At 40.4% G+C, this 13272-nt stretch overlaps 2 protein-coding genes across 4 annotated transcripts in view; one reads left to right on the top strand and one right to left on the bottom strand.

Moving 5' to 3' along the window:
* AP3S1 (adaptor related protein complex 3 subunit sigma 1) overlaps window positions 1–9732 on the bottom strand; it is a 32756-nt gene extending 23024 nt beyond the window's left edge. For all 3 annotated transcript variants that reach the window (XM_068422856.1, XM_068422857.1, XM_068422854.1), the window contains exons 1-3: window positions 9486–9732; window positions 6034–6125; window positions 3442–3553 (exon numbers count right to left, since the gene is read on the bottom strand). In XM_068422856.1, the coding sequence (XP_068278957.1) occupies window positions 3442–3553; window positions 6034–6125; window positions 9486–9554 (273 nt within the window). In that variant the 5' untranslated portion in view covers window positions 9555–9732. The remainder of the gene's footprint in view (window positions 1–3441; window positions 3554–6033; window positions 6126–9485) is intronic.
* A 90-nt stretch (window positions 9733–9822) lies between these two features.
* Window positions 9823–12784, top strand: ATG12 (autophagy related 12). Its single transcript, XM_068423239.1, has 4 exons — window positions 9823–10002; window positions 10169–10305; window positions 11858–11920; window positions 12303–12784. The coding sequence occupies exons 1-4, from the start codon at window positions 9831–9833 to the stop codon at window positions 12360–12362; spliced, it is 432 nt and encodes a 143-aa protein (XP_068279340.1). The 5' UTR covers window positions 9823–9830; the 3' UTR covers window positions 12363–12784.
* The last annotated feature ends 488 nt before the right edge of the window (window positions 12785–13272 follow it).

Here is a 13272-nt window from a genome sequence, read left to right as displayed (position 1 = left end):
AATTCAAAAGACTGCAAAACCTCCCAAGCATAGCGCAGATGCTGACCTATCTCACATCCAATTAATCAAAAACAATAAACAGAATCTTATGTTTGCACTAAAAAAAAGAAAATGGACAACAATTAACAGTATGAATTTGCCTGAGGTGTTCCAACACACCTAATTTGAACACAGTATAAAATCTGAAGCAGAGTCTATGACTTGTAACACATGTAGTGCATTTATTAAGCCTGAGCCAAGAAGACTTACCTGTGAAACAGCTCTGTCCTAATGGTGATGTAAGTGGCCTTCACAGAAGTATCTTAAGTACTACAACAAAACTTTATGCTGAAAAGAACTGCAGACTGCCATATAGCAATCTAAACTACTGCACATATATTCAGTTTACAAGACAGAAAATTCTTAAGTGCTAGACTGAGTTCCAGGTTCATTTCACCAGTTTATTTTCATGAGATCGTAAACTGGCCCTCTACAAAACAACTTATTTAAACAATTCAGTATCTGTATGATGTGTAAGAAACTCCAGATGGCTTACTCTTACCTGTGTTGTCTCTGAACTATAGTAAACAAAGATGTATGAAAATGGTTCAACACTTCTGAACAAAAAACAGACAAAGCTCATTTGCTTGAGTAGATGTGTATGTGTATATATCACCAGCCTGCGTTGCACGTGGGATTGAGATGTAATAACAAACTTTCTGAGGGTGCTTTTCCAGTGTAAGGTACATTTAATTCTGATTGCTATTGCTAAGAGGATTAAACAGATCCTTCTTGTGACTCAGACTGGAAATTAAAAATGTTTAATTAATCTCTGTATACTTTCTACTATAATCAAATGGTTGACTCACAATAATCTAGAGAACTGGGAATACTGAACAGCTGCAGATACTGTGGTGAGACTGCATTTATAAATAAAATTATACAGGTCAGAAAAAAAGTAAAGTATTTCTATAAATAGAAATAGCATTTATATTATTCCTGTTTCCTTCAAGGAATTACACTGGCATGCAATTAAACACCGGGGCATAATGGAAAAGATGTGAAATATAAAGATTGAGAGATTGAAATCCATCAAAATACTTCTGGCACAAGAAGGAACACTAATTAGAGAAAAGTTTAAGATCTCCACAATTCAGAGACTTTGAGGGCTATACAAATATAGGTAGTAGTAAGCTCAAGCTATTTGCTTCAACACGTTGAAATAAAATTTAGGTTACATTGTGTAACTGGAAATAACTGAAAACTACTGATGTGACATTTTTAATATACCATAATGAATAAAATCTTAGTTGAACTTGCATAGTGGCCCAGCAAAATATAATAGGTCAGACTGATTGACCTAGATCCTATCCTTACTATCTGATTAAACACAAGATATTTATAATATCCACTTTGTCTGAAAAACAACCCTAAGTCACATGAAATATTAACATGCTTCTTTTCTCAGTTCATAAATATTTTAGCACTTCCAAGTAAGAAAACACACTAAGTAACAAGCAACTAAGCAACAGTGTACAACAAGCTGCTAAGAACAAGTAAGTTCATTGCACACCTCACTCAGTTACTTGCGTTGTTCAGATATTGCAGGATATTTCTATGAACAAAGATGATATAAGATCTAGAAGAAAGAGTTTCTTCCCTGCTGCCCACACAGCCGCTTGGAAAGACGATTTGGATCTACTGTCAAGAAGAGCACCAAACACTGAAGAGCTGTTCTGAACACTAGTGACTACGACAATCTATCCAGCTCCAAGAAAGGTCTGCAGGGAATTGTAAGGCAAAGGCTCACAGTGCTTTCTGCAGTGAAATAATCAATAGATACAGGCCTGTGTCTCAGGAGACCACAGATTTTACTTATATAATCAATTCTTTTGATGTGCAAGCTTTTGAAAGGCTTAACAGTAAGTGAATCATACATATGCATATATCTGAGACCCATTTTATGTAATGACATACAAGATTTCATGATGTGAAACTATTTTTTGCCACATCTGACTATACTAACAATCGTCAGTGAAATTGTTTATGTGCGAACTTTAAGTTGAGAAATCACTGTTGTAGTCACAGTTCTCTTGACAAGAGTTCCTATTACCAGACATGATTTTTGTTGCTGAGTTGATACAGACATATTTAACACTTTAAATCATACATAATGTATGATTGGGAGCCTTGCAGAAGACATTATATTTGAGGAGTTGCTGATCTTGAACAGGCTGTGTCTGCTCTATTTAGCCTGAGAAGCTTGCATCTTATTAATGTAATCTATAACTTACAATGTCTTTGGGAAAGGTAAACTGTAGGTGTATCAAGGAGTGGAACGTATTGATCCTGACCAAGAGACCATTGCATGTTTAGGAGTTAGTGATCCACATAACACTTAAGCTGAGTAGGCACAGACCTGTGCTGTGCTGCACGAATTCCTTGGCTGCAGGATAAACTCAGCCAGCTCACTGTAACAGAGGAGCCTGCAGGCAGCTCCCTCTCGGTACCAGTGATTACACCACCTGCATGGCCTTGCCTGTACCTCGAAGTGCAGCAAGAATTTCTCATGACAACACCCTTTAGGAACAGAGTTGTCTTCTGGTGAGGAAATTATATAATAGCACAACTGTTCGAAAAAGGGAGACCTGGTCTCCCTGGACAGGTGCTGCTCTCCACAGTGCACTGTGGGAAAATCCACCTGGGCTCCACTGGATGCTGCATGAAAACGGGATGCCCAGCATCTGAAGGGGTGTAAGATTTACTATGTACGTTCCTCGTCTTATTCTGTTTTATTAAACAGTCATCTTATTAAGTCATTTTGTTGTCGAGCCTTTCTTATTGAGATCCAGAAAGAACCTGTACCGGCTCTCTTTCTCCTCACCTCTCCCCACCCACCCCTCCACTGCAGAACACATGTCTAGGACAGCATTTGCACTCATTTTTTAAGGTATATCTGACCAAAAGCTCATAAGCCACAAGGAAAGTTTCATCCAAAGAGGTTTTGGATGTGTTAATCTATTATATTTGCAGTGAGTACATATATATACACACACATTATGTGTCTGTGTGTGTCTATACACACACACACAGAGCTTTATACATCAAGGTTCTCATAATCTAAACTTGTCTAGCATATGTTTGAACTGCATCATTTTTAGCTGCAGCCAAAACAAGGCCTTGAAAAGGTGCAGTAAAAAACAGCTGCTGATTGTTCAGTAGGTTCCAAATAAACTGTTTGCTTACTTTCTCATCAACTCAGGAAATAAGTTTTTCAAAGACAGTCCAGAAAACTGTGAACATTCTAAAAGTAATACTCAGCACTTTGGTTGTGTTCACACTATGAAAGCCAACATCACTTCCAAGCATTAACAGAAAAATACACAGCTAAATACTGAAGTTCTAAGGTACTTAGAAGTAGAATTACACTTATTAAAAAAACAAAGCAGTAAAATAACTTACTTGTATGAGGTCTAAAATGCCAAGCTCACTTTCCGAAGAATCCACACAGAAGACAAAATACAAGGTGGCATAGTGTCGGTAAATTAGTTTATTATCAGATCCACCTATTAATCTAAACAGGAAAGAAAACATGAAAGCTTAGTTAGCATCTCAGGATAAGCTGAGCAAATCCTCACAGTTATTTCAGTTAATAGGAGGCCTATTGTTAATGGCTGGCTGGAGCTTTCCCAAATCCAACTATATCAGAACTTTTATTCTGTGATATAATTACAATGGAAGAATGCTAAGCACCAAGACAGCACAAGTTACATCTACCACACAAGCACTGTTATTGTTATCCATATGGATAATAATACTACGCATCTTTTTATTATAATCAATTCAAACAGATCATGCAGTTACATCAAAAAATGGATATTAAATGTACTTCCATTACACACTAGTGGCCACTGTACAGGGCTTAATCTGCTTTACAGATTAACAGAGTGTATGCTTATGAATCCTTCCCTGCCCTTCTCAGGGGAGCATCAACAGAAAAAGAAAACTATAATGCAGACTGGCATTTGGATTACAGAAAAAACCTTCAATCAGGTTTATGGGCTACTTAATAACCAAGAACACATAACACTCTTGCGTTACAAAATTCTGGTATCTTGACAAATAAGACTGTACTACAACCAAGAGTTTGTGGTGCAATGTTAAAGTCACAGAAGCAATTAAATTTTTATGGACTCACTAATCATCAAGTTACTGAACAAGAAGAGAATAGGTATTTCCTTCCACTCTTCTACTACAGCCTTCCCAAAGAAGGTAAATAAATCATAAGAAGAGATGTTCTTCAGATCATTACCATTTGCTTTGAGCAGTAGGAGGCCCGCTCAAATAGAAATGAAAATATTTTGTAGCCTGAACCTACACGGCTATGAACATCATAATTCTCCCTTAATTCTGTACCAGAACTGAATCCCCTGTTTGGTGTGTTGTAACTCATCCCTTTAGCTTTTGCCTTTATCAGAGGGAGAGAATATATAAATAAATAAAAAGAACAAGAAATCTTTTAGGTCACTTTTGCTTAAGCACATTGCTTTGCATTAATGCTTGGGTAGGGGAAGGGGGAACCCTTTGTTCCTGAAGAGCAGGAACTACATATAAGTATCACACAAAAATGCTATAAACAAATGTGAAAGTGGAAAGTAATGGCAACTAAAGTTTTCTCTTTTGTGCTTTAGTTAGCCAATTCTTTCAAATACTTCAGTAAACAGAGTTAGTATATATAAACTGTTCAGGCCTTTGCACAAACTGCAAACTATGAAGTGACCCCTGTCCTGAAAAAAAAAAAACCCAAGCTGAAAGAAATATATTGAAATGGTAACTCCAGAATTGAGCAGCAGGAGGGAAACCAGAATTGTGTCCCCTGACATAGTTTCTTTTTGTTGCAGAGCTGTGAGTTTTTTAAAAGGCTCCAAATGGCTTCTGTCTTTCACTCACAGAATTCAAGCCAGAACGTTTCCAGCTTGAAATCATCTTCAAGAACCTAACGACAGAATCACCAGTTAAGTAGTTGGAAGAGACCAATTTTAACTTAAAAAATAATACAATAAAAAAAAACAGGAATCATTGTGATCAGGAAAAAGATATTACAGCTGACACGGTACAGCTAAGCATTCAACTGACTCTGCACACAGCAAATTTAGGTATTAACATACTAACTTTCAGTAATCAGAAATTTCCATAATTACAATATTTAACAGGCTATGACAATCTCTATGTTTAGACTGGAGATCATGAGCTTACTGCATCAATCCTGATCCCTTTTCCTAGAAGGTGGCTTTGTAACTATTTACTCTTGATGACTAATATCTCAAAATAAAAACTTTTCCATTTCAGAATTTCTTCTCTTCAGGTAAAGCAAGACCACATTAAAAAAACAACCAAGGTGATTCAAGAAAGAATATTTTGTGCACGTGTTCTAGAGACAGGAGACGTAACTCTGGCTTTCTTCCTACCTTGCTCTACCTACGTTAATAAAAAATCTTGGTTGAAACTGCGTTAGTTAGCACATTTAAAACCTATTTTTTTCTTCCTAGTTTATATAGCAAGACTGAACCCTGATAAAAAGGCTGAGGAATCCTACTATCAGAGGCTGTCCACTCAGATTTTAGGAGCTCAAGCCAAACCACCAGCTACAAAATATTTTAATTTTCTCAATGGGTATGGCAAATACTGATGTCTCTTCAAAGAAGACCAGAAATCTTTAGCTTGATTATAAGGAAACTGGTTAGGTATCATCTGCCTGCTTCTTCTCCATCTTCTGCCTGAAACAATTATAGCACTAGATATGACACTGTGTCTGTTACAGCACTAGAAAAAATTAGTTTTATTGCCTAACTCATTCTGATACATATATATATATGTATACTTCAGTCAGTAAAGAATACTTATACCTGGTGCAACATGTTATTCTTTGTGTATTAAAATATCTCAAGTGACATGGCATTTACATTACAACTGTAAAAAGTTACATTACAATCAGCAGTAATAATATTTGCTAGACAGTAAGCATTGAGCATTTATTTCAAACTTGATACTTACAATCCTCCTTCTAGGAAATTACAGACATTTTCATCACGTTTCGATACTAAATGGAAAGTTTCTCTGATAATTTGTTGCTGCGTATCTTCACTCTATGAAAGAAAACATATTTTGCTATGAAGCTAACATTGTTAATTCATCCATGTGCAGCACACACAGCTAATAAATAGAACACAAAGTGTATCAGCACCCTCCAACTCTCTACTTCTGAAGTCTTAAATCTGCCAAGTAACAAGCTGTCTTTCAACACAAAAAGACATTTTTACAAGTCGCAGAATAATACATTACTGTGAAAAAAGTGATTGTTTTTAAGAAACTTCTAAAAAAAAAAATCTAAAAATCGTTTATCCAAGTAACCAGGATGTCTTCCCAAGTATTCTGAATTTTTTATATCTCCACCGTAGCCTGAACAGCTACAGACATGCTTTGAAACTACTTTCACCAATGAACAGAGGGGAAAACAAAGTCTCAAAAGCTTGAAGGGGATGGGGAAGCTAAAAATCCCATAATACCTATGTCTTTCAGAAATAGCTTAAAATATAATGACATCATGAGCAACAGTGTCTCCTAAGCCACTAACTTTCCTTCCAGCAAAGCAAAAACATCACTTCCGAGTTTGAATTTGCTTAACTCTTCCTGAGTCCCCACTGCAACTCCATCATTCCTGCACACTTGCTTTTGCTACCCTTCTGTAAGAGTGGACTCATTTTTAACAAGTCTCTATTTCCATAGTGAACAAATTTAGGCACAATTCCTAAAATCCTGCATTCGGTTTACAGCACAGAACCCTAAAGTTATCCAGCACAGATAGTCCCTATCCCTGCCCAAGCACGTAATCGCATTTTAAACCATTACATGAACAAAAACTCCAAGCAAAACTGATGCCATCTATCTAGAAAGTGATTTCAGCTAGAACAGTGCAGTACCCTGCACGACTGACAAGCAAACAAAGCCTGGCATTGGTGTGGTTTGCATTCATCACCTTCAATTCATGTGTTATTTTACAAACAACCTCTAGAATCCACAAAGACATCACCAAAAAGCTCCAGAAGTAAATTGCTCCATAAAACACAGAACAAGGAAGTGCAGGTTCCTCTCCTTATGTTTCTTTAATCGTGCCCACGTTACTCCGCTGCAGTTCTCTCAGTTACTTACCTCCTATTTTCTATGGTAGCAGGAAAGAGACAGTGTGCCTTTTTTCCTTAAGAAACTGAGATACTGAGTGTTTAAAATAACTTTTGTTTTCAAAATCTGCCTTTATTCATAAAGTTGTTCAGAAACTTTTAAACTTTGAAATTATGACCACAGGTCTATATTCTGAAACATAAAACCACAGCACATGTCTTCCTATTTAACTGCAATAAATTATTATTTTGCTACCTAATTGCAAAAGATTATTAACTTAATTTTATGCAGTAGAAACATTCCATTCTCCTACACATCAGGGAAAAAAGTTACACACATTTTATAAGTTTTTGGTATAATGAAGCAAACAAATACCTCAATACAGATCTGACCAAATTAACCTCTCTAGAGCAGGATATGCTTCCACTTGCAGAAAAAAAAGCTGACATTTGCCTCCAGTACAGGTTCAACCCATATTACAGTATGCTAAGTTTCAAAAAGTCCATAAATAAACCTGTCTTATTAAAGTCACACACAAAAAGATAATCAAGACAATTGCACCTGTTTCTGTGCACCACAAAGCTTTAGGGAAACCACTTAATCACATAATGTCTTCATTTTGTTTGCTATTAACGTTTTCAAAATTTCAAGGTGTTCTGTTTATAGAGACATATTGCCCTATTTTAAGCATTGAGGATTTGTTCTAATTCCAGTTATGAAAGTGGTAGAGCAGAGTGGAGTTGACAAGAAAAACCTGGTACCCTCCTGCCATTCACTACTCTCCTTCCCCTGCTTCTTCTCCCTCTCAGGACTTTGATTACACAACAGTAACAGAAGACACAAAAAGATAGTTACATTTGAATGGAAAATGAGAATGGAAGCTAACTGTTTCACATTAATGCAAGTTTTGTATACCTTTCCAAAGTCTTTACCTAGCTAATTGTTACATCCACATTGACAGGAAAAAAGGAAAAGAAACAGAAAGAAACTTCTTTAGTAAGTTACTGTAGCTCTGCAATGGAAGTTATCAAGAAGAAAGTGGGGATGCATACAAGGTGAATGCTTATCAATATGTGTCAGTGAGAATATTCCATTTCAATTTTTAAATTAGAAATGGTAAATGAAAGACATCTGTTTGGTAACCCAGAATTGACGAGAAAGAAGAAAACGGGTTCACAAACATATATTAGAATTTCCCAATATTGCCTTTCTAAGGAGAAGGGATCAAATTCAGTTATCCATAGCAATGACCTGTATCAGTTACAGTCCTTTAATTAAAAGCCTGACAGTGCAAACCTGAAGTGTCACAGTCATCTTTTCTGCTCTGAGATGTAAAAGTAAGATACAGTCCTTCCAGTAAAGTTAAATACGACTTCTGTAGTAGCCAGAATTGCAAGGAAGTGGCCACCAATCCAAGTAAGTAATAGCACTACTGAGAAAGAATTTTTATTTACATAATTCTGGGGAGCGTCAGTTGTTTTCTTGTCTTTTAATGTCCAAGGTCAGCCCAAGCAGAGCTTACCCTGTTTGCTAGAAAATACAGTACATAACCAAAACATTACCTTAAAATCTCTTATCTTTTAATTAAATCAACTGTTTCCACGTTGTTTCTTAATTCCCCGTGGTTGCACTTCCTTTTCATTCAGATCAAGTGCTTGTGCTGCGTTTTCAGAGCTGCTTTGCTACTTGCCTTCTCCCAGTAAAAGAATGTATTTTTCTCTTTCATTACATTTCTTCTTCATGTCAACTGTACTTTTATAGTACTCTGAAAGCTTCCACAGGCAAAGGCTCTGCTTATTGAACCTATGAGTCCCATAAAACTCATCCTTCCGATTCTAACACCTCTGCCACAGCGCAGGGACACGCAGCACTACACACCAGAGACGTCGAAAGTCAGGCTAAAAAGCACTGCAGAGTTTAGAGTAGCGCTTCCACAAATAAGCTCAGAGAATCGACTTTGCCGCCGAACGAGACACCCATCCCTCACCTCCAGTACTTCTAAAGGACAATTTCCAGTGAAAAGAACCCTGGCTGCGAGAACAGCCTTCTTCGCAATCGCGTTTTACCCACTGACAGCTCTCACGAGGTCTCAGCACCCTTCGCTTCCTCGCGCCCTCGGCCCACGCTGCCGCCTTAAGCACCAAGCAGCAGGCGGCACGACCTGCGCAGGGCGGCGGGGCAGGACCGGGCCACACCCGCACAGCCGCACCCCGGAACCGCCGTTCTCGAGGAAACCCGGGGGTACACGGCGGGAACGCCCGCCTCCTCAGAAGCACGGCCGCCCTTCCCCGGCCGCCCGCCCCGCCCCAGCCCCGGCCGGCCCGTACATAGCGCTGGTAGAACTTGGAGAGCCGCGGCTTGCCGTGGTTGTTGAAGATGAGGATGGCTTTGATCATGGTGGGGCGGGGGGGAGCGGCGGCAGCGGCCGCCGAGCTCGCTCTCGCTCTCGCTCTCGCTCCTCCTCCCCGCCCTTCCCGCCCGCTCTCGGGGCAGCGGCAGCGGGTCGCACGCACCACGTCCGCAGCGACCCGCAGCCCTCGGCGGCGGAACTGCTGACTACTGCACGTGACGCGCCCCTCCCCGTCACCTGAGGGGAAGGCGGTGTCCCGCAAGGGAGAAAAGGCCTGGCGGAGGGGCCTCGCTCTCGTCACTTCCGCCGTCTGCAGAGCAGCATGGCGGAAGCGGAGGAGCAGCAGCCGCTTGTCTCGCCTCAGAGCGAGAGCCGAAGCGAGGGTGGGGAGGAAGCCCCGGAAGACGGAGCTGCAGCGGGGGCGACCGACCCGGCCCCCCCTCCTGCCGGCTCGCCGGGCACCGAGGAGCCCGCCGGCGACACGAAAAAGAAAAGTAATGGGGCGAGAAGTCTCCGGCGGAGCAGGGGGGAGGAGGGCGGGACGGGCTTGTGCGGTGACGGGCAGGCGCGCTGTCCAGTCAGCGGTGGGAGCGGGTGGTTCCGGCCAATGAGGGGGCGGGGGGCGGGCCCGCGGCGTTAACGCGCGGCCCTGCCCCTCAGTTGACATCCTGCTGAAGGCCGTGGGCGACACCCCCATCATGAAGACCAAGAAGTGGGCTGTGGAGCGCACCCGGACCGTCCAGGGCCTCGTTGACTTCATCAAGAAGTTCCTCAAGCTGATGGCCTCCGAGCAGCTGGTAGGGGCCGGCGTGCCATGCGCGGCGCGGTGGGAGGCCGGCAGCCAGCCGCGGCAGGGAGCTGCGCTTGCTGGGCGTCCGAGCTGTCGTGCCTTGCGGGGGGGGACTGTTTGAATGTGGGCTACGGGTTTTAGCGGGAAACTCGGCGCCAGTAAAACTCTTCAAAGTAGACACCGTAGCATAACGTCGATATGAGCTGTAGGGGTGCGGTTTGGATGTGCTCGGGTGCTCAGCTCCAGCGTGTGGGCTTTTTCCAGTGTCTCCATTTCTTCTTGTCAGATGCTGATGCGTAGAGCTCTGTGCATGTTGGGCAGCGATGTGTTCCAGTGATGAGCTCATATGCACAGTGTAACTGCAGGAGTCGGTCATGCAGAAGGAGTATTTGGGAAAAAGTCTAAAGTGTTTGGGGTTGACTTTCTGAATATTGGTGTCAGTTTCCTTCAAAACTTACATCTCAAACAGTTTAATTGCTGCCATAGGACTGATTTATCTTTTAAAACGAGTAGCTTCAAATGTTCAGGGTTTGGCAGCACATTACCACTACTGTTTATGTGTTCCTTGCTGTGAAGCCCAAGTGGCTGCCTGATAACATTGGAAGAGCTGGAACGGATTCAGAAATATGATCGTACTAACTCTTAAGATCCATACACTTCAAAGTTTTCATTTAAGATATAACGTTAAAGCTAGACTCATTAAAATAGTCAAATGTGTAGCTAAAGTGTAGATTAAATCACTCTGTTCTTGGTCTGGAGGCTCTTATTTAAGCATATAGCTGTAAGTGGTTTCACTAGCCATCTCTTTTGCCTGGAAATCATGAAGGGTTTCTTTTCCCAAGGCCTAATATCTCAAAGAAGAGCAGTAGTTCAGGTATTTACTGTTCGTGGATTTTCTTAACAGTTTAATTCATTAACTGCCATCTCATTTTCTCTGGAAAAAAATACAGGAGCATGGAGTCTTCTAGTGTGGTTTAAGCTTAAGGCTATACTTCAGGAACAAAGCCGTAGGAATTTCATAACTGTTCTTTAGAAGCACATGATACCCTCGTACACAGTGCCATCTCACGCTGCAGATCCCAAAGTCCTCTTTGACATTATGAACTAGCTACTATATGCATATATACACTTAGAGCAGGAATTGAGACGGATGACTTCAAAAAAGAACAAAATAATTTTAATTTCTGTGACTGCTGCTCTAACTGAGCAAATTTGAAATAGCGGGAATGGTTTGGATACTTGAAATAAGGGTAAGAACTAAATCAGTGAGTACACTTTGTGCTTCTGTATGGGAGACTAATGGGTCAGCTTGCAGGAGAAGGCAGTCAGTGTGCTTGCTTGGCCTGTTTGGCCAGTCAAAGATGACTCCTGGAAGTCACGTTGCCCCTCCATACTGAAGTGAAAATACTAATTTGTGGTATTTTGGTGTCCACTGTAAAGATTATAAAATAAATGGTGAACAGATTTACCCACTTCTGGCTGCAGAATGTTTCTTCTATGTGATCTACGGCTTATGAGATCTATGGCAGATCTCCGTCTTCTGTTTTCTTTTCTTGCAGTTCATATATGTAAACCAGTCTTTTGCTCCATCTCCAGACCAAGAAGTTGGGACCCTCTATGAGGTGACTTTCATCTTAAATATCCTTTCCAAATGTGCTTAGCAGAATTTGTTAGTACACTTCTGGCATGTGAAATCTATTACTGCCCCTAGGTATGCTGGTAGTACCTTGCATGTAGTGTAATGTACTTGATACTCACAGATCTGTACGAATATTATTTAAAGAGACATGACTTAATGGAATCTCTGGAAATGCATTCCTTCACACGCAGTATGTTGTCATGCCTCCCATTATGATGGAGAGCTTTGTTATCAGTAACAGTATTCCATGTTAGAGTTATTGGGGCGGGGAGGTGGGGGTTGTTGTTTTGCTTCATGTATGTACTAGCCCATGAATAATCTAATGGTTCTTGATTTGTTGTTTTTTGTTTTTTTTTTTCTTGCAGTGTTTTGGAAGTGATGGCAAGCTTGTACTGCATTATTGCAAAACTCAGGCATGGGGATGAATGACAACCATACAGCTGTTTAGGTGTTGTCTTCAAAAATGGAAAAGGGACTAACTTTCTTAAACTCAACCTGTAAACACACAGAAAGAAGGATTTTTGCATTTCTGCTTATGACTGTACATTTATAAATACGATGCAGGTGAATAGCATAAAAGAAGGCTACCTAGCCTAGATACTTAGGCTATCTGATCATGTAGCTTTTTTCTGATGAACATCTAGGGTACAGAAAAAAAATTGCATCTGCCGTGTGTAGAGTAGAGCCAGCTCTCCTGCTGCTGAGTTCTCAATTGCTGTAGCTGAAGGAAAACTATTTCATAATTGTCTGGAGGACCGGGCAGCTCTGTCACTCTGTATACTGTACTGAAGACAAAAGTTCCTTTTTATTAAAAGGGATGCTTATTGTACATGTAGCCTGGGATTCAGTTTACTTCTGACATGTTGTATCTCTGTTAAGTGCGTTCTATTCTTTATGAAGTCTTCATCTTGAACATGCATTATCTCGTGTCATTTCAAGACAGTATTTTGATTTTTTTTTTTCGTAATTAATACATAGGTATTGGTATATAATCTAATTACTTCACCCTGTGCCTTCATTGTGTTGGTAGTGTAAGTAAGTACCTCATTGATATGGCACAGCATAACAATAGGCCTCAGAAATACTTTCCTGCCACTCAAATTTTGTAGAGATTTGTTGAAGGCTGAACATTTCATCAGTTGCCAAGATGTTTCTTCTGGCACTGTTTAATGACTAACATCATTATCTGAATGATGCAACTGGCTGTTGCATCTTTCAGTTAGTGAGGAAGTAGACATGAGGTGCTAACTCTTATCTATTCTCCTTTTGGCTGCTGTTACTTTCCTGTTTCACCAGCTGCATATTCCATCAACAAAATAAAATGCACTTTATATC

Source organism: Nyctibius grandis, chromosome Z (genome assembly GCF_013368605.1).
Source record: "Nyctibius grandis isolate bNycGra1 chromosome Z, bNycGra1.pri, whole genome shotgun sequence".
Lineage (NCBI taxonomy): Eukaryota > Metazoa > Chordata > Aves > Nyctibiiformes > Nyctibiidae > Nyctibius > Nyctibius grandis.
The sequence above is the reverse complement of the archived record's forward strand: the minus strand, read 5'-3'. Positions and strand labels throughout refer to the sequence as shown.